The 21218-nt window shown below is 44.4% G+C and overlaps 1 protein-coding gene across 3 annotated transcripts in view; it reads left to right on the top strand.

Moving 5' to 3' along the window:
• Window positions 1-18240: 18240 nt before the first annotated feature.
• Window positions 18241-21218, top strand: part of AXDND1 (axonemal dynein light chain domain containing 1) — a 199763-nt gene continuing 196785 nt past the window's right edge. The window contains exon 1 of one of the 3 annotated variants that reach the window (XM_073593065.1): window positions 18241-18542. In XM_073593065.1, the coding sequence (XP_073449166.1) occupies window positions 18440-18542 (103 nt within the window). In that variant the 5' untranslated portion in view covers window positions 18241-18439. The remainder of the gene's footprint in view (window positions 18543-21218) is intronic. The other 2 variants (XM_073593064.1, XM_073593063.1) reach the window with 2 other exon arrangements.

Raw genomic sequence — 21218 nt, 5'->3', positions numbered from 1 at the left:
CCATTCACACCTGAGACTTTATAACACTAACGAGTCACATGACGCCGGGGAGGGAAAATGGGCCTAATTTGGACATTTCACTTAGGGGTGTACTGACTTTTGTTACCAGTAGTTTAAACATTAATGGCTGTGTGTTGAGTTATTTTGAGGGGACAGCAAATTTACACTGTTATACAAGCTGTACACTCACAGCTTTACATTGTAGCAAAGTGTCATTTCTTCAGTGTTGTCACATGAAAAGATATAATAAAATATTTACAAAAATGTGAGGGGTGTACTCACTATTGTGAGATACTGTATATGGCTACAATACAAACCCGGTTATTAGATTTCCACTCTAAAGTCAAACAATGGGTCTCCATAGAGCAAAACATGGTTGATCTACCTTTGACCTCCCTTCCATGGGTGTATAACCAACATCACCCACCAAGACAGTCACTCCCATATCTAACCCAAGCTATTTTGAAGCTCTGGGATATGGCATTGCGAAGATGGGGAATCTTTTCAGTGCCAGGCCCTTTGACATCGATACTGGACAATCCGGGCTTCCCTGTGGGCCTCTCCTCCCCTAGTTTTCCACACTGGCGGATGGGGCTGCCCTCCCCAATACAACAAGCGTACAATGCTGATGGACTTTTTCCTCTAGCTGAGCTTACAGCTGGGGGAGCTCAACAGCCTGGGTAATTGGCTGTGCTATTTTCAGCTTAAATATTTCTTTGGTCAGCTCACCAAACAAGGTATAAGTTCTCGGGACGCAATTCCGATAGAAACTCTGTCTTTAGAAGGGCGATTGTCCATGAGCAATATCTTCTATTTTTGACATAATTCTTCAATATGCCTTACAATCCCTTGCATATCGGGGATTGAGAGCGAGAATTAGGCCACTCGCTTTCAGAGGATTGAGAAAAGTTTTTTTTTTCTCAACATATAAATCAAGCCTCTCAGTTCAGATACAAGAGAGGAATTATAAAATCTTATTTAGGTGGTATCAATGCCCTGACAGAATACAAAAGATGTTATCTAACTGCTCACCTAGTTGCTGCGTTGGAAAGGAAATTGGCACGATGTTGTATCTGTGGTGGTTGTGTCTGTGCCTGAGACTGTACTGCAAGGCTGTATTTCAACTAACAGCACGTTACAGTCAATAGCAGTGGCAGAACTATAGGGGTCGCTGCAGTCACACTTGCGACTGGGCCCTGCCATTCTGCCGCTGTGGGGGGGCCCAAGACCCGGCATCTCCCCCTGCACCTCTGGCTTGCCGGTTAGAATGCAGTGGGGGGGAGGTGGAAGGCAGCGAGCAGCAGCTCTATTGTGCCTGTGGACGGTGGGATCTCCCTGGAGCTTGTAGTTTTCTCTTCCCGAGTGTCAGTGTATACAGTGGAGAGAAGAAGGGAGGGGCCCCTGACCCGGGCAGGTACCAGTTTCACTTTCAGTGAGTCGCTCTGCTTGTACACTGCTGCTGATACATGCCCGGGTCAGAGGCCCCTCCCCTCTCCACTGTATACACTCGGCAGAAGAACTACAGGCCTCATGGAGATCCCCTGCCTGTGGACACCATAGAGCTGCCGATCGCCGCCTCCCACCTCCACCAGCCAGGTACATGGGGAAGGAGGGGGGGTCAGCTGTCTGGGGACCCTGATGTAGGGGGGGCTTTCTGGGGACATTAATGTAAGGAAGGGGCCCTCTGGGGTCCCTGATGTAAGGAGAGGCTCTCTGGGGACCCTGATGTATGGGGGGGCTCTCTGGGGACCCTGATGTGGGGGGCTCTCTGGGGACCCTGACATAAGGAGGGGCTCTCTGGGGACCCTGATGTTAGGGGCGCTCTCTGGGGACCCTGACGTAAGGAGGGGCTCTCTGGGGACCCTGGTGTTAGGGGGGCTCTCTGGGGACCCTGATGTAAGGAAAGGGGTCTCTGGGGACACTGATGTAAGGAAAGGGGACCCTGACATAAGCAGGAGACTCTCTGGGGACCCTGATGTAAGGAGGGGCTCTCTGGGGACCCTGATGTATGGATGTATGAGGGGGGCTCTCTGGGGACCCTGATGTATGGGGGGGGGCTCTCTGGGGACCCTGATGTAAGGAGGGGCTCTCTGCATACCCTGACGTAAGGAAAGAGGTCTCTGGGGACACTGATGTAAGGAAAGGGGTCTCTATGGACCCTGACGTAAGGATGGGCTCTCTGGGGACCCTGATGTTAGGGGGGCTCTCTGGGGATCCTGATGTAAGGAAAGGGGTCTCTGGGGACACTGATGTAAGGAAAGGGGTCTCTGGGGACACTGATGTAAGGAGGGGCTCTCTGGGGACCCTAACGTAGGGGGGCTCTCTGGGCACCCTGATGTAAGGGGGATCCCTAGGGACCCTGATGTAAGGAGGGAGGCTCTCTGGGGACCCTAATATAGGGGGAAGCTCTCTAAGGACCCTGATGTAAGGGGAGGCTCTCTAGGGACCTTAATGTAGGGGGGGCTCTCTGGGGACCCTGATGTAAGGAGGGCTCCCTAGGGACCCTGATGTAAGGGGGGTTCTCTGGGGACCCTGATGCAAGGGGAGGCTCTCTGGGGACCCTAATGTAAGGGGAGGATCTCTGGGGACCCTAATGTAGGGGGGGGCTCTCTAGGGACCCTGATGTAAGGAGGGCTCCCTGGGGACCCTGATGTAAGGGGGGATCTCTGGGGACCCTGATGTAAGGGGAGGCTCTCTGGGGACCTTGATGTTAAGGGGAGCTCTCTGGGGACCCTGATGTAATGAGGGGAGGCTCTGGGGACCCTAATATAAGTATGGAGGCTCTCTTGGGACCCTGATGTAAGGGGAGGCTCTCTTGGGACCCTGATGTAAGGGGAGGCTCTCTAGGGACCCTAATGTAGGGTGGGCTCTCTGGGGACCCTGATGTAAGGAGGGCTCCCTGGGGACCCTGATGTAAGGGGGTTCTCTGGGGACCCTGATGTAGGGGGGGCTTTCTGGGGACATTAATGTAAGGAAGGGGCCCTCTGAGGACACTAATGTAAGGGGGGCTCTCTGGGGACGCCGATGTAAGGGAGGCTCTCTGGGGACCCTAATGTAAGGGGGAGGCTCTCTGGGGACCCTGATGTAAGGGGAGGCTCTCTGGGGACCCTGATGTATGGGGGGGGCTCTCTGGGGACCCTGATGTGGGGGGCTCTCTGGGGACCCTGACGTAAGGAGGGGCTCTCTGGGGACCCTGATGTTAGGGGGGCTCTCTGGGGACCCTGACGTAAGAAGGGGCTCTCTGGGGACCCTGGTGTTAGGGGGGCTCTCTGGGGACCCTGATGTAAGGAAAGGGGTCTCTGGGGACCCTGATGTAAGGAGGGGCTCTCTGGGGACCCTGATGTAAGGGGAGGCTCTCTGAGGACCCTGATGTAAGGAGGGGCTCTCTGGGGACCCTGATGTAAGGGGGGCTCTCTGGGGACCCTGATGTAAGGGGGAGTCTCTGGGGACCCTGATGTAAGGAGGGGCTCTCTGGGGACCCTGATGTTAGGGGGGCTCTCTGGGGACCCTGATGTAAGGAAAGGGGTCTCTGGGGACCCTGATGTAAGGAAAGGGGTCTCTGGGGACCCTTACATAAGGAGGGGACTCTCTGGGGACCCTGATGTAGGGGGGCTCTCTGGGGACCCTGATGTAAGGGAGGCTCTCTGGGAACCCTTATGTAAGTGGGGCTCTCTGGGTACCCTGATGTAAGGGGGGATCCCTGGGGACCCTGATGTAAGGAGGGAGGCTCTCTGGGGACCCTAATATAGGGAGAGGCTCTCTAAGGACCCTGATGTAAGGGGGGCTCTCTGGGAACCCTGATGTAGGTGGTGGATCCCTGGGGACCAGGGGTGGATCCAGGGGGGGCAACGGGGCAATTGCCCCTCCCGAAAATATTAATAACTCCCGTCCCGAGTCTCTCTCACATCAGCAGCGGTGGCGGCAAGAGAGAGAGACCCGGTTCTCTTCATGCCGCGCTGGAGCCTGGAGAAGATGGAGGGAGGACTCGGAGGTAGGTGGAGCCGTGCCGCTGGCCTTGCCTCTCTAATACTGAGGTCAGATCACCATCAGTCACGTCCCAGCCCCTGCTGAGGGGGAGGAGAACGAGGCGCCGCATTTAGAGCCTTCTAACTCCTCCGCGTCTAATGTGAGAGCGTTGACTCCACCCACCTCCTCCCTCCATGATCTTCTCCAAGTCTCCAGCACAGCGTGAACGTGAGGACACTGACAGTCAGGATGAAGAAGACATGAAGGCTGCAATGGCTGTGTGTCTTGTGAAGTGATGGTGATGCTGCCTTCAATCCTATTTATCTCTCTTGGTCCTTGGAAGCCCCTCCCCCCACCAGAGCACCAAAGTATAGGAAAAGTGAGTACAAAAAGTAATGGATTGTGTAAAATCGCAGAATACATGTATGCCAATTATTTCTGAAGAAAAATAAACTGCTCTTTTAGTATTGTCATTTTCATCTTGTTCAATTTTAAGCACTTCAGCCCCGGAAGGATTTACCCCCTTAATGACCAGGCCATTTTTTGCGAGACGGCACTGCGTTGCTTTAACTGACAATTGCACGAACAAAATTGATGTCCTTTTTTCCCCACAAAAAGAGCTTTCTTTTGGTGGTATTTAATCACCTTTGTGTTTTTATTTTTTTTTTTTGTTATAAACAAAAGAAAACCGACAATTTTGAAAAAAAAACAATATTTTGTACTTTTTGCTATAATAAATATCCCAAAGTTTTTTTTAATAAACCAATTTCTTCATCAGTTTAGGCTGATATATATTCTTCCACATATTTTTGGTAAAAAAAAAATCGCAATAAACGTATATTGATGTATAGTTGGATAGTTTGAGCAAAAGTTATAGCATCTACAAAATTTTTTTATTTTTTACTAGTAATGGCGGCAATCAGCAATTCTTAGCGGGACTGGGACATTGCAGCGGACATTCGGACTCCTGACATTTTTGACACTTTTTGGGTACCAGTGACACCAGTGACACTAATACAGTGATGAGTGCTAAAAAAAAATATGCACTGTTATTGTACTAATGACACTGACAGGGAAGGGGTTAACATCAGGGACGATCAAAGGGTTAAGACCCCTTTCACACTGAGGTGATTTACAGGCGCTATAGCGCTAAAAATAGCGCCTGCAAAGCTCCTGTAAAGAGCCTCCCCTCTCACTCCAATGTGAAAGCCCGAGTGCTTTCACACTAGAGCGGTGCGTTAGCGGGACATTAAAAAAAGTCCTGCAAGCCGCAACATTGAGGCGCTTTAGGAGCGATGTATACACCGCTCCTAAAGCGCCCATTGAAATCAAGCGCCGCTTTGCGTGCGCTTTAAGGGCGCTTTTAAAACTTTTTCGGGAGCTAGAGGGGGTTAAAAGCTCCCCCGCTAGTGACCTAAAAGTGCCGCTAAAACGACAATAAACGGCGCTAAAAATAGCAACACTTAACCGCCGACGCCCCCAACACCCCAGTATGAAAGTGCCCTTAGTGTATCCCTAGGGGGTGCTTGCTACTGTGTAGGGATGGATTCACTAGATGAACAGAGTGCTCCATGTTCCTGGTTAGCAGGAACACAAGATCACTCTGTTCATCTCTGACAGAATGGCAGTCTGCCTCGTTTACATAGGCAGACCACTGTTCTGTCTCTGTGGGGAGCGATCGAGGGTGGCCGGCGGACATTGCTGATTTTCTGGCAGTGCCCCTCCCGAGACTAGACTCTGGATCCGCCCCTGCTGGGGATCCTGATGTAAGTGGGGGATATATATACACACATACATACATACACATACACACACACACACGTGTATATTATATACATGAGTATGCCCGCCAAAGTGTATGACTTTCCTTACTTAGCTGCTATGGGCTCTAGCCCGAGATATTTTGTAGACCTAGCAATGCCCCTGGTGGGGGCCTTTCAAGGTTTCTTGCACCGGGGCCCTGAAGATTCTAGTTACGCCTCTGGGCAATAGGCTACATGAGCTACCAGAATTGCCCTTACTCTCTATCTTTCCAGGATCACCACAGATGGCTAAGAAGGGCCTAACATGCTTTTTCTTTGCCGCAGCCAGGGCGATCATACCCAGACATTGGAATTCTAGTGTCATTCCCGGTATTAAAGAATAGGTGTCTGAACTAAAATATATTATGTGTATCGAGGAATTGACAGCGAGCCTACAGGAGAAATACCCACAATTCCTAGCTAAATGGGGGACTTGGAAAGACTTCAGCATCTTAGATATCTTGAGACTGCACTTGTGAATCATTTTCTCACCAAATATGGATATAGGAAATCTGGAAGGAAGCCCGTAGGAAAGGGACCCCCCCCCCCCCTTTTTTTTTTTTTTACTTTCTCATTTCTTAGCTTTTTTCCGTTTTTTTCTCTCTTTTTCTATTTTCTCTTATTTTTTTCTTTGCTATTTATTGTAATGGTTGAAGGTATGGGGATGCAAAGGTCTATGCACGAATATAAGATTGAATGACAAACTGGCTCAAATAGATTTTTTGTGTTTTGCTTATGAAGCCAATTGAGAATTTGTGATGTTGTCTGTCTGACATAGAGTCAAGATATAGGCGATTTAGAAGAGGATCAATGGATAGGGGCATTAAAGCTCCTTGCAGAAGTTTAATTTTCCTCCTCACAAAAGCTGACACAGCTTTATATACTCCATAGAGTCTATTATACCCCTCAAAAATGGTTCTCTTGGGGTTGTCGACCTTCACCTAAATGCCTTTGTTGTAATATGCATACGTGCACGTTAATTCATGTTATAGCACTGTCCTAAACTATTTCCGTGTTTCTCTGCCTTTATTCAAAATCAATGGTTCCCTGTGGGAGCCCATTTATTTAAATAGAAGTGCGTGAGGTCCCCCCCAAGACGATGCCAGACCCTTCGGTCTGGTATGGATCTTAAGAGGAACCCCCAAGATCCATACCATACCCCCAAGATCCATATGCAGCCCGGCAGGTCAGAAAAGGGGGGGGGCGAGCGCCCCCCCCCTGGACCATACCAGGCCACACGCCCTCAACATGGGGGTGGGTGTTTTGGGGCAATGGGGCTCTCTATGCCCCCACCCCAAAGCACCTTGTCCCCATGTTGATGAGGACAAGGGCTCTTCCTGTCAACCCTTGCCGTTGGTTGTCGGGGTCTGAGGGCGGGGGCTTATCGGAATCTGGAAGCCCCCTTTAAGAAGGGGGCATATGCATGGGCATATTATGGGCATATCTTTAGAGTGTGGAAGGAGATCAAAGTGCATAGAGGAAACACACATGAAGTAGTTTAAAGTTGGGCCTATAATTTGAGACAGAGTAGTGTATAGTTCAGGTGGGGGATGAGTAATATACCTGTAATAATATTTCACCTTTAATGTAGACAACTGAGTTTTTCAGTGTTAAGACAGGTCACTAATGATTAGCGATTTGCCTGTTCAGAAATCTATAATGGGCTATATGGGCATTGTTGTTAATTAAGAAATGTTGGACTGACATATTTGGTAACACACCTGTCATGATGTCAACTAGAAGCATATTGGAGAAAGAAGACAAACACTTTTGACAGCAGCAACGTCTATAAAGTCTTTACCAATGATCAGCAGCTGAACTGTTGGTGCAAGTTCCACCTGTTCTGAGGGTCGAGTACCTGAACTGTTCCATCCGCTATCATGGTTAAGTACCTGAATCTGATAGTGAAGTACTTGAACTGTTTTATCTGCTCTGATGGTCATGTGCCTGAACTGTCTGCAAAAGTTCCAGCTACTATGTGGTTATGTGCCTGCATGTTTGCGACTTGTGAGCTGCAATAGTCCGAAGGATATGGACTTTGTATTCTACAGTTCTTTCAGTTCTACAGTGTTTCAAGTGTTATGCTGCAGCTGCGATCTGGTAACCGGATGTCTAAGACTCTGCTGTCCATCACCAGATATGGAGGACTTTGACAAGTATCTATGCGTTTAAACTCTTGGAAAGGGAACTTTGATGCTCATGCCTGTACTTTCAAACGGAAGTTTGGTGTTATTCTGTTAGTCCAACATATAGTTGTTTTTATAAGCCTGGACATTTTTTATATTTTTCAGCCCTAACATAGCAGAATGAGATTTCCTGGACAGGTAAATCAGACAGAGAAAGTGGGTCAAGAGATAGAACTTTAGATAAATAAGACTAGGTGTGGAAGGATGTAAAACTGTTATACATTGATTTACATGTGGAAAATACCCAAGGGGTGGGATATATGGGACCATATTTAATAATGAGGAGTGTTCTACATGTATTCTACATGCCAGTTCCACCCCAAGCAATCAAGGAGAATTGAGGAAAACAAAACCTGAGAACCTATTTTATAACTCTTTTCCTTTACCAAGAATATTTTATGAAAACTCAACCAGGTGTATAGAACAGGGTGGTGGTGGTCAAAGAACCACTGAGTGTCAGATATAACTGACCATATATATACCACTAGAACACCTCATGTTGAAAGACTTAAAAATTGTGTTCAGTGCAATAATATTAACCTAAATGTACAGTTATAAGTAGACATAAGTACTTTTTTTTTCCTTGAAAAACAAAATGATTACTTTAAATTTAAACTGTCAACCATGCAGGAATATGTACTTTATGTAAAACCCCAAACACACTCCCACAGTGGTAATGCCTTACAGTTCCACCAAAATAATTATGTCAGAATATACAGAAGTAGATGCTGCCATAATGTAGCTTACATATACACAGAAAATAACAATATGTAAATGTTTGGGTATTCTTACACCCTTCAAACCATTTCAAGTATTATATAATTCCAGATATCAAAACAATCTTGCTGTCAATATTCAAACATTATTTGTTCTATATCATTTTATATTCAACTCAATCAGAGGAAACCCTTATAAATCCATTATGCAGCATCGAGAGTATTAGCTGCTCTGGTTTACAATCAGTTCCAATGAAAACTTTCAGTACATTTGCATATTGCATAAAAATAACAACAAAAACAACATAAATGATTTAGTTTGACTGTAATCTTCATCTTTAGTTCTTGGACATCAAACCATATCAGACAGGTGGGTTGATGCTGTTTAATATTGTCTAGGAACTAAACAAAATAAAAAGGTATTTAGTGTGATATTTTTACCGTTCCTTCCTAGAAAGTAACAAATAGTTAGCAACAAACACACTTAACCAACACTTTCCACAAACAACAAAACATATGGCCATTATTTCTGTTATTCATGAGTGCACTTTTATTACCCTTATTAATTGAGCTCATATTACTTAATTAATTATCACCACGTGGATTTTCATTAAAGGACGTCCATTCAAAGTTGTCATTTAACCATGGTTGAAATAATTCACAAGAACATTATATGATGTTCATTACATTTGTGCACAAACATTATACATCACCAAACTCATATTGATGTTTCTATTGCAACCTCTTGTTCAATACCATACAGATCTACGAAACTTCTAGGAATAGATCTGGTTCCTTCTGTATTAACGGAAAAAAACATTAGTGTTGTATCCTAGAACATGACACTATTACATTCACCAATAGAATTATAATAATCATGACTGCTATTCAGGATTTTAAAGGGTGTTAACATCAATCAGCCATTTACTTTCTTTGTTTCAAATAATCCTAGATTTAAAAAACTAACAATTTCAACTAGGATGTTATTTTTTCAACATAATTAAGCATTTCTTAAATGTTCAGCACTGTCCCGTCTTTCACAGGCACAAGCTTTTTTACGGGGGGGTTTGAGGGGGAATATCTGCAACAAACTCTGTCCCCCTCTCTTAGGGATCGTCTCATTCAAGCAGACTCTCACAAATACAGTCTAAAGCTGCAGCTCTTCTTTTCACAAAATGCTGGACTATTGTCCATTGTCCGGGGGGGGGGGGGGGGGGGGGTTGAAAGCTGCAGCCATTCCTGTATGTTTAACTGATCTTTTCAGTCAAACATACAAAAACTCACTTAAACATCAGTAGCCAAATGTATTTTTACATATCATCCATACAAGCAACTTTTCCTCACCAATAGCTAGCTATACAACCAACAAACGAGCTCAACATTTAAACTCAACACATATATTACTGCAGTAATCACAATCTAAGCATCAATACAGGTCATATTTTTCCTTTTCCTACCTGTTTTCTGCTCATCGTTTTCAAACCTCAAAGAACAATTATGTGAGCACTAGCGAAAGGGCCACTCGTCCACCTAACGCGGTCATCAGCTCATCTGTTCTATATCTCAAAAAATCTAAAGCTTGCCGGGGGCTCGCTAAGCACACAATGAGTGGAAACATTCGACCATTTACCCCCTTTTTGTTTCAGTGCCTGCAAAAATATCCATCCTAATATAGATGCAGCTTTCTGTTCCGATTTTGAATATCAAAACAAATCAAGAATCAGGAGACAGTGGCGGGGGTCTTCCACTTTAAATGCATCCTGATACTTGATCAATTCACGAGCCAGAGTAGACCAGCGTCTAGAATCTGCCCACTCTGAGATGGGGCTCTCTCGACTGTCTCCCCCCTTCGCTTCTTTTATCCAGTTAAACATATCTGTCACTAACTGCCACCAAAGCAAAGCTAGCAACAAACCTCCCATCACAGTGCACACTAATAATACAGTTTCCCAATTGTCAAAAAACATTACAATTCACAACAGTATTACTAGAATTAATCACTGCACTTCAAACCAGCACTAAAAGGGTTAAATATCCTGCTCACGGTGCCATTATGTAACAAGGGATTAAATTCTGTGTTACATTTATTCATAGATTCATTTATATATTTACCCTTTTAGATATGTGGTCAGTAATGCAATGATTAAAACACACAAAACAAAGAATGTAATAAAAGAGATTTACTTAGCTTCGATTAAAGATGTATTACAGATGTTACAATACAGGATAAATTCAGCATTCAATCCAGGGAACCCCTCAACTTCTGAATTTTCAGATAGTTCTGGAAGCCGACAGTCTGTTCAAGATCCAGGACCACTTACGTCCCTTAACGAGGCTCGCTGCTCTGCTCTATTGTCTGACCTTATAAAGGCTAAATATAAGGCGCGAAAAGCTGGTTTAATCTGGTACTAACAACAGGCTAAACAGAGAATGGTCCAGAGACAATGTAAGCCTCTATGAATGACCGTCTGTGAGCTCAGAAACATACATTATACATATATAGAAATATATATATATATATATATATATATATATATAAGTAATCACCTTAAAACTATTACTAAGTTTCTTGTAATTCAATAACTAAAGTTATATATATATATATACCCATATTACATGGGGCAAGGCCACCCAATGATGTAATTTGGAGTCCACGCCCCTTGTGACATCACCACCCAATCATGCCCTGAGTGGTGATGTCACAAGGGCGGGATCTCCAAATTACAACATCGGTGGCCCCGCCCCATGCCAATATAAGTCATTGCACATGGCGGCCCCAGCATTACACCGGGAGATCGCTTCAAGTCAACATCAAAAGAAGAACAGAGGGAAAAGACCCAGCAAAAGTGCGAGAAGACCTGGCAAAAGAGTTATTACATGGGGCAAGGCCACCCAATGATATAATTTGGAGTCCACGCCCCTTGTGACATCACCACCCAATCATGCCCTGAGTGGTGATGTCACAAGGGCGTGATCTCCAAATTACAACATCGGTGGCCCCGCCCCATGCCAATATAAGTCATTGCACATGGCGGCCCCAGCATTACACCGGGAGATCGCTTCAAGTCAACATCAAAAGAAGAACAGAGGGAAAAGACCCAGCAAAAGTGCGAGAAGACCTGGCAAAAGAGTTAGAAGACAGCGGAGAGAGAGGAGACCCGGCAGGAGAGGGAGAAGACAGCGCAGAGAGGGAGAAGAGCCGGCAGAGGGAGAAGACATTGCCAGAGAAGGTAGAAAAGCCAGAGAGGGGAGAAGAAAATCGGAAGAGATGCTGGAGCCGATTTAATAAATTACTTAAAAAAACCTGTGAAGTGTTTTTATTTCTTGATACTTTTTTGGAGTGAATGGGTAAAGGGGGCTTCCAGACTCCTATAAGCCCCCGCCCGCAGACCCCGACAACCACCGGGCAAGGGTTGTCGGGACGAGGCTCTTACCCTCATCAACATGGGGACAAGGTGCTTTGGGGTGGGGAGGGCGCAGGGCCCCCCTGCCCCGAAGCACTCACCCCCCATGTTGAGGGCATGTAGCCTGGTATGGTCCAGGAGGGGGGGTGCTCGCTTGTCCCCCCCCTTTCCTGACCTTCTGGGCTGCCTGCTTGGTTAAGGGTCTGGTATGGATCTTGGGGGTTCCCCTTAAGATCCATACCAGGGCGAAGGGTCTGGTATCATCTTGGGGAGGGGGGGACCTCACGCAAAAGAAAATTTTTTACATTTTGGTGGGGCTCCCCTTTAACATTCTCAGCACACAAGTCGCACCTCAAGTCGGATCATCTTGATCCGACTTCTGGTGTGACTTCTATTCAAATCAATGGGCTCCCATAGGGAACCATTGATTTTGAATATAGGCAGAGAAACGCCAGACGAGGCTTAACGCTGTGTATACACCTTTTACCGGCGTCTGGCGTTTTTACAGCTCTAGCATGGAGCCTCAGAACGCGCTGGTCCTGGGGGTTTTTTGGAGCTTAAAAATGCCAATGCCTGCTACAGCTCAAAAACGCCATGGTGTGTGTGAGGCTATTGAAAAACATGGAGTGGCGTTTTTACGCTGCAAAAAAACGCCACTGTAAAAACGTTTGTGTGTATGAGGCCTCATTGTTAAATGTATTTATCTATATGAAATAATTTTAATAGTTGTATTTTGTTTTGTATAGGTATTTGTGATGTGATTTGTTTGTATATGAGTAAGAAAAAAACAACAACTTTGAACTCAATAAAAAGTCTTTGCTTGAAAAAAACTAAGTCTGTCTGTTAATGTCAGTGAACATAATCCAATTATTTTATCAGTATGATAAGTTCCACCTTCCTCAATGATATTTCCTTTTACAGTTCAGTGACATTTGCACATCCATGTAATGTTATGTTTAGATATTTTCTGAAAGAATGACACAGTTCTTAGTTTAAAGCCTAATACACACATAAGATTTTCAGACGAATGAACCTCCGTTTTTGTTTCTATGCTAGTCTACATATCCAAAATTAAGAGGTTACTAAAGTTAGAAGCTGGAGCCATACGTTAAGGCATACCTGGCTATCAAATGGTAACTTGGACAATTAACAGCATCGATTTAGCTGTAAGTATAAAAGCTTAGTGTATATACACAGGTGTGCTCATAAGTTTACATACCCTGGCAGAAATTATGATTTCTTGGCCATTTTTCAGAGAATATGAATGATAAACACAAAAAATGTTTCTTTCACTTATGGTTAGTATTTGGCTAAAGCCATTTATTATCAATCAACTGTGTTTAATCTTTTTAAATCAGAATGACAACAGAAACTACCCAAATGACCCTGATCAAAAGTTTACATACCCTGGTGATTTTGGCCTGATAACATGCACACAAGTTGACACAAAGGGGTTTGAATGGCTTTTAGAAGGTAACCATCCTCACCTGTGATCTGTTTGCTTGTAATTAGTGTGTGTGTGCGTGTGTGTGTGTGTGTGCGTGGTCAGGTAGACCAACTAAAATTTCACAACTGCCAGGAAAATTATTCAGGATGCAAATAAAAACCCACAAATAACTTCAGGTGAAATACAGGAGTCTCTGAAAACATGTGGTGTGGCTGTTTCAAGATGCACAATAAGGAGACACTTGAAGAAAGATGGTCGAGTCGCCAGAAGAAAACCATTACTACGCAAATGTCACAAAGTATCCTGCTTACAATACGCCAAACAGCACAGAGACAAGCCTCAAACCTTCTGTCACAAATTCATTTGGAGTGATGAGACCAAAATTTAGCTTTTTGGCCACAACCATAAACGCTACATTTGGAGAGGAGTCAACAAGACCTATGATGAAAGGTACACCATTCCTACTGGATCGCTGATGTTCTGGGGATGTGTGAGCTACAAAGGCACAGAAATTTTGGTCAAAATTGATGGCAAGATGAATGCAGTAAGTTATCAAAAAATACTGGAGGAACATTTGCATTCATCAATCAGGAAGCTGCGCATGGGACATACTTGGACATTCCAACATGACAATTATCCAAAACACAAGGCCAAGTCGACCTTTCATTGGCTACAGCAGAATAAAGTGAAGGTTCTGGAGTGGCCATCTCAGGCTCCTGACCCCAATATCATTGAGCCACTCTGGGGAGATCTCAAACGAGCAGTTCATGCAGGACAGCTCAAGAATTTACAGGAACTGAAGGCTTTTTGACAAGAGGAATGGGCAGCTTTACCATCTGAGAAGATAAAGAGCCTCATCCACAAATACCACAAAAGACTTCAAGCTGTCATTGATGTTAATATACAAATACCATACTGGTGACCCCACAATAGGGATAAAACTTTTTCACGGAAGGGAGTTTAACAAGACTCGTGGCCACTCATTAAAATTAGAAGAAAAAAGGTTTAACCTTAAACTATGTAGAGGGTTCTTTACTGTAAGAGCGGCAAGGATGTGGAATTCCCTTCCACAGGCAGGTGGTCTCAGCGGGAGGCATCTATAGTTTCAAGAAACTATTAGATAAGCACCTGAACGACCGCAACATACAGGGATATACAATGTAATACTGACATATAATCACACACATAGGTTGGAATTGATGGACTTGTGTGTTTTTTCGACCTCACCTACTAAGTAACTACTATGTTAAAGGGGGCAATACACGGTATTAGGAACTGGGGTATGTAAACTTTTGATCAGGGTCATTTGGGTAGTTTCTGTTGTCCTTATGAATTTAAAAGCGTAAATACAGTTAATTCATAATAAATGGCTTCAGCCAAACACTAACCATGAGTGAAAGAAAAAAAGTTTTTGTGTTATCATTCATATTCTCTGAAAAATCGCCAAGAAATCATAAATTGTGCCAGGGTACGTAAACTTATAAGCACAAATGTATATGGAAAATTGAGAGGCCATTTCAACCGCATTGTGAGACTCCCTTGGGAAATAGGTGGCCTCTCTTATTGATATAATTAAAGTCCTTTTGGTAGTGGTACTATTTGTATATTTATTTCTAGTTTGCCTCTCTCTGGTGATGACTCTGGTCATTGGGACGGCTTAGCGCTCCTAGTAAGCTATGGCTAGAATTTTTCAGCGCTGATTGTATGCAAACACTTTGACTAAAAAGAGAACATTATGTACGTGTACCTTGTGTTGTATGATATACGACATTGATTTATGAATTGTGCAGTGATCCTAAAAAAGACTTTATATTGCAAAGTGGTATATAATCCTTGAAGAAGATACCGTTTGAATTTGTTGAAACGCACTGGATTTTCCCAGCTCCTGAAGCCATGAACTGTGTTGTATATGGTGTTGGAGTATAACAGTGAATAGCGGGAAATACCACTGCTTGTTGTTTGTCATTTGTCACATGAGAACATGTTGTGTACAGTCAAGGTTGTATAGAGGCAATGAGCCATGATACGCACTACAGTATCTCACAAAAATGAGTACACCCCTCATATTTTTGTAAATATTTTACTATATCTTTTCATGTGACATTACTGAAGAAGTTACACTTTGCTACAAAGTAGTGAGTGTACAGCTTGTATAACAGTGTAAATTTGCTGTCCCCTCAAAATAACTCAACACACAGCCATTAATGTCTAAACCGCTGGCAACAAAAGTGAGTACACCCCTAAGTGAAAATGTCCAAATTGGGCCCAATGTGTCAATATTTTGTGTGGCCACCATTATTTTACAGCACTGCCTTAACCCTCTTGGGCATGGAGTTCACCAGAGCTTCACATGTTGCCACTGGAGTCCTCTTCCACTCCTCCATGAAGACATCACGGAGCTGGTGGATGTTAGAGATCTTGCGCTCCTCCACCTTCCCTTTGAGGATGCCCCACAGATGCTCAAAAGGGTTTGGGTGACATGGAGACATGCTTGGCCAGTCCATCATCTTTACCCTCAGCTTCTTTAGCAAGGTAGCAGTTGTCTTGGAGGTGTGTTTGGTATCATTATGTTGGAATATTGCCCTGCGGCCCAGTCTCCAAAGGGACGGGATCACGCTCTGCTTCAGTATGCCACAGTACATGTGGCATTCATGGTTCTCTGAATGAACTGTAGCTCCCCAGTGCCGGCAGCACTTATGCAGCCCCAGACCATGACACTCCCACCACCATGCTTGACTGTAGGCAAGACACACTTGTCTTTGTACTCCTCGCCTGGTTGCCGCTACACACGCTTTACACCATCTGAACCGAATAAGTTTATCCTGGTCTCATCAGACTACAGGACATGGTTCCAGTAATCCATGTCCTTAGTCTGCTTGTCTTCAGCAAACTGTCTGCAGGCTCTCTTGTGCATCATCTTTAGAAGAGGCTTCCTTCTGGGAAAACAGTCATGCAGACCAATTTGATGCAGTGTGCGGTGTATGGTCTGATCACTGACAGGCTGACCCCCCCATCCCTTCAACCTCTGCAGGAATGCTGGCAGCACTCGTATGTCTATTTCCCAAAGACAATCTCTGGATATGACGCTGAGCACGTGCACTCAACTTCTTTGGTTGACTATAGCGAGGCCTGTTGTTAGTGGAACCTGTCCTGTTAAACCGCTGTATGGTCTTGGCCACCGTGCTGCAGCTCAGTTTCAGGGTCTTGCCAATCTTCTTATAGCCTAGGCCATCTTCATGTAGAGCAACAATTTTTTTTCCGATCCTCAGAGAGTTCTTTGCTATGAGGTGCCATGTTGAACTTCCAGTGACCAGTATGAGAGAGTGAGAGCAATAACACCAAATTTAACACCTGCTCCCCATTCACAGCTGAGACCTTGTAACACTAACGAGTCACGTGACACCGGGGAGGGAAAATGGCTAATTGGGCCCAATTTGGACATTTTCACCTAGGAGTGAACTCACTTTTGTTGGCGACGGTTTAGACATTAATGGCTGTGTGTTGAGTTGTTTTGATGGGAAAGCAAATTTACACTGTTATACAAGCTGTACACTCACTACTTTACATTGTATGGCCAAGCATGTTTCCAGACCTAAACCCTACTGAGCATCTGTGGGGCATCCTCAAAACGGAAGGTGGAGGAGCGCAAGGTCTCTAACATCCACCAGCTCCGTGATGTTGTCATGGAAGAGTAGAAGAGGACTCCAGTTTCAGCCTATGATGCTCTGGTGAACTCCATGCCCAAGAGAGTTAAGGCAGTGCTATAAAATAATGGTGGCCACACAAAATTTAGACAGTTTGGGACCAATTTTGACATTTTCACTTAGGGGTGTACTCACTTTTGTTGCCAGCGGTTTAGACATTAATGGCTGTGTTTTGAGTTATTTTGAGGGGACATCAAATTTACACTGTTATACAAGCTGTACACTCACTACTTTACATTGTAGCAAAGTGTCATTTCTTCAGTGTTGTCACATGAAAAGATATAATAAAATATTTACAAAAATGTGAGGGGTGTACACACTTTTGTGAGGTACTGTATGTCTTTCAATGGCCTGAATGAATTCATATTCTGGCCAATAGGATTCATTTGCGCTCAATTCTATATGCATTTAAATGTACAGTACATACACAGCATTACAGGCATTTTTTTCTGCCAAGTTGTGGCATATTTGGGGCGTAAATGCATACACCTGTGTGCATGAGACCTTATAGAAGCATTTTTTTTGTTCTTGTTTGCTTGACCTTTATGGCTGTTTGTTTATACAGGAGAACAATGCACAGGGAACACAGGGATATGAAACAATGGGCACACATTACTGTTGCAAACCTCTCTCTCCTTTTTTTTCAGTTGGGAAGTGAACTATTTAAAAGAACCTGAGGCTTTACTTCCTATTGTTTCCTAAACATTGCCTTTATCATACTCTTCTTCTAAAGCTGGATACACACTATACAATTTTCTTTTGATTTTTTACTTTAGATTTACCAAAACCATATAATAATAGGTCAAACCTAAACACTTTCAATTTGTGTGCAATCAGGCAGGCCCTTGTACTACACTTTCATCACATGTGTAAAGAAATCATGAGCTTTTTTTTTTTCTCAAAAAAACTTTAGAGACTAACCAGAGCTCAGCACATGATTCCACACAGGCAGATATTGGCAATGCTCAGTGTGTTATTTGTGTCGGTCACTAGGGGAACAGGGCGGGCCGCTGTCATGGAGACAGCTAAGGCATTCTTCCACAATGATTAGAAGTTACACTAGTTAGGAAGGGGGTGAGGTAGTGACATGAGGTTTTTCTCATCACCTTGTGTGCATTTCTGGCTGTCCGGTGGTCTTTGTATGCACAGATTGTGAGGTGTATGAATGCTGAGCTTAGTGTGTCACCACATCACAGACAAATAAAGAGTGCAACATGTCAGTGATTGAGTTCCCTTCACCACCTGTGGGTCCCAAGTCCAAAGGAAGGAGAGTGGTCAGCAGTGGCACCCTTCTAACAATTGGAGAACACAGCACTGGTAAGGACAGATACTTGGATCATTATCATTATATGGGTGACCCTCAGCGACACAATGCTTTAATAATGTCTGCAACATTTGACACAATATGTATCTTTCTTTGTTCACTTTTTTTTTTTACCCAATTTAGTTTACTAACCATTGCATTGTCTTATTAATTGACCTTTCATGTTAAGAATATGTAAAAATAATACAGATAGATCTCAGTCTAAAGCCCCATACACACTATTAGATTTTCTGCAGATTTTTGTCTTCATATTTACTAAAACCATATAATATGAGGTCAAACCTTCAGAGTTTCAATTTGTATGCAATCAGGCAGGCCCTTACACTACATGGTTTTGGTAAATCTGAAGACAAAAATCTGCAGAAAATCTAATAGTGTGTATGAGGCTTTAGGGTCACCATAAATGTTACAATTTGACCATATAATCTCTGTACAATCAACTTTAGATCCACCAAAACTTAACATAAACGCCTCCCTAAACTATCCAATCAGACAGGCCCTTGCAATACATAGTTGTTGGTAGATCTAAAAGAGATTGTACAACCAGATTTTAATGTGTATTGAGAGCTTAAAGGGGTTGTAAAGGTTTGTGTTTTTTCACCTTAATGCATCCTATGCATTAAGGTGAAAAAACACCTGGCAGTGACTAGCCCCCCATTTTACTTACCTGAGACCCGTCATCTTCTTCAGCGGGGATACGCTGTCCTTCCCTCCACGGAGTCCCGGCTTTGATTGGATAGACTGATAGCAACGCAGCCATTGGCTCCCACTGCTGTCAATCAAATCCAATGACCCGGGGGCGGGGCCGATTCATACATTCGGCTTTTATGGACGCTGAATTAATGACTCGGGAGCACGCCTGCAAGGTAACCCCCTGGGAGAGCGCTTCTCCTAGGGGGTTATCTTAGCGCTTCTCCTAGGAGCTGCAAGAGCCGCCGAGGGACCCCAGAATAGGATGCTCAGGGCCACTCTGTGCAAAACGAGCTGCACAGTGGAGGTAAGTATGACATGTTTTTTTGTTTTTTTTTTTAAATAACAAAGGAAAAAAAAAAGCGATTGTAAAGTCTTGTGTTTTTTTTCTATAAAAATAACAAACATGTTATACTTGCCTGCTCTGTGCAGTGGTTTTGCTCAGAACAGCCCTGATCCCCCTCGTCTCGGGTCCCTTGCCAGTGCTCCTGGCCTCTCCCTCCTGTTGAGTGCCCCCACAACAAGCAGCTTGCTATGGGGGCAGCTGAGCTGAGCGCAGCTGCCTGTGTCTATGCAGACAGGGAGCCGCGGTTCGAGCCCGCCCCCTCTCTCTCTCCTCATTGGCTAACTGACTTTGACAGCAGTGGGTGCCAATGGCGCCACTGCTGTGTCTCAGCCAATCAGAAGGGAGAATCCAGGATGGCTGAGGCACTCATGGACATCGCTGGATTGAGATGGGGCTCAGGTAAGTATTAGGGGGCTGAGGGGGCTGATGCACACAGAAGGCTTTTTATCTTAATGCATTAAGATAAAAAACCTTCTGCTCTTACAACCGCTTTAAAGTGATTGTAAAGGATAATTTTTTATTTTTTTTTAAATAACAGACATATCATACTTACCTCCACTGTGCAGCTTGTTTTGCACAGAGTGGCCCTGAACATCCTCTTCTGGGGTCCCCCAGTGGCTCTCACGACTCCTCCTCACATCACATGACCCCCTAGGAGAAGTGCACTCCCGAGTCCAGCATTTGCGTCCACAGACACGAATGCCGGACTCGGCCCCACTCCCCCGGTGTCCGCGTCATTGGATTTGATTGACAGCAGCAGGAGCCAATGGCTGCGCTGCTAACAATCTATCCAATCAAGAGCCGGGACCCTGTGGAAAGAGGGACACCTCATCCCCGTCGAGGAAATGAAGGGGCTCAGGTAAGTAAAATGGGGGGCTGGGGGGCCGGTGACTGCCAGAAGTTTTTTCATTTTAAAGCCTAGGATGCATAGGATGCATTAAGGTGAAAAAACACAAGGGTTTAAGCTTCATGTGCAATGGGGCAATCAAATTTTCCTGTCTACGCTGGATCTTTGGCGGAACAATCAAGCATTAAAGAAATGCCTGTTTTGACATCTAATAATGTGAATTTACGAGAGAATTGCATTTAGAAGTCCATGAATGTAATCTCATTCTACTGACCAAAATGTTCATTCATTGTAGGCACTGGAATGATTTTACATGCATACATGTGTGAACATGTTAGTAAATTACATCAGTAAGCTCCTCTCCGATTGCTGGTTTGGAGCATTTTTTTTAATACCCCTGAATGCTGCTCTAAAGTACAATTCTAAATGCCACAATTTGCATGGAAGCATTGGCTGAAATGGAGCTGCATTCTGAGGCGTAAAAAAAGGAAAAATGCTTTTTTTTTTGCCTGTGCATGAGGCCTAAATATACAATCACCGGCCACTTTATTAGGTACCTCTTGCTAGTACTGGTTTGGACCCCCTTTTGCCTTCAGAACTGCCTTAATTCTTCATAGCATAGATTGAACAAGGTGTTGGAAACATTCTTCAGAGATTTTGGTTCATATTGACATGACAGCATCACACAGTTGCTACAGATTTGTCTGCTGCACATCCATGATGCGAATCTCCCGTTCTACCACATCCCAAAGCAGTGGCGGCTGGTGCTCAAAATTTTTGGGGGGG

The sequence above is a fragment of the Aquarana catesbeiana genome, linkage group LG07 (genome assembly GCF_042186555.1).
Source record: "Aquarana catesbeiana isolate 2022-GZ linkage group LG07, ASM4218655v1, whole genome shotgun sequence".
NCBI classification, from domain to species: Eukaryota; Metazoa; Chordata; class Amphibia; order Anura; family Ranidae; genus Aquarana; species Aquarana catesbeiana.
The sequence above is the reverse complement of the archived record's forward strand: the minus strand, read 5'-3'. Positions and strand labels throughout refer to the sequence as shown.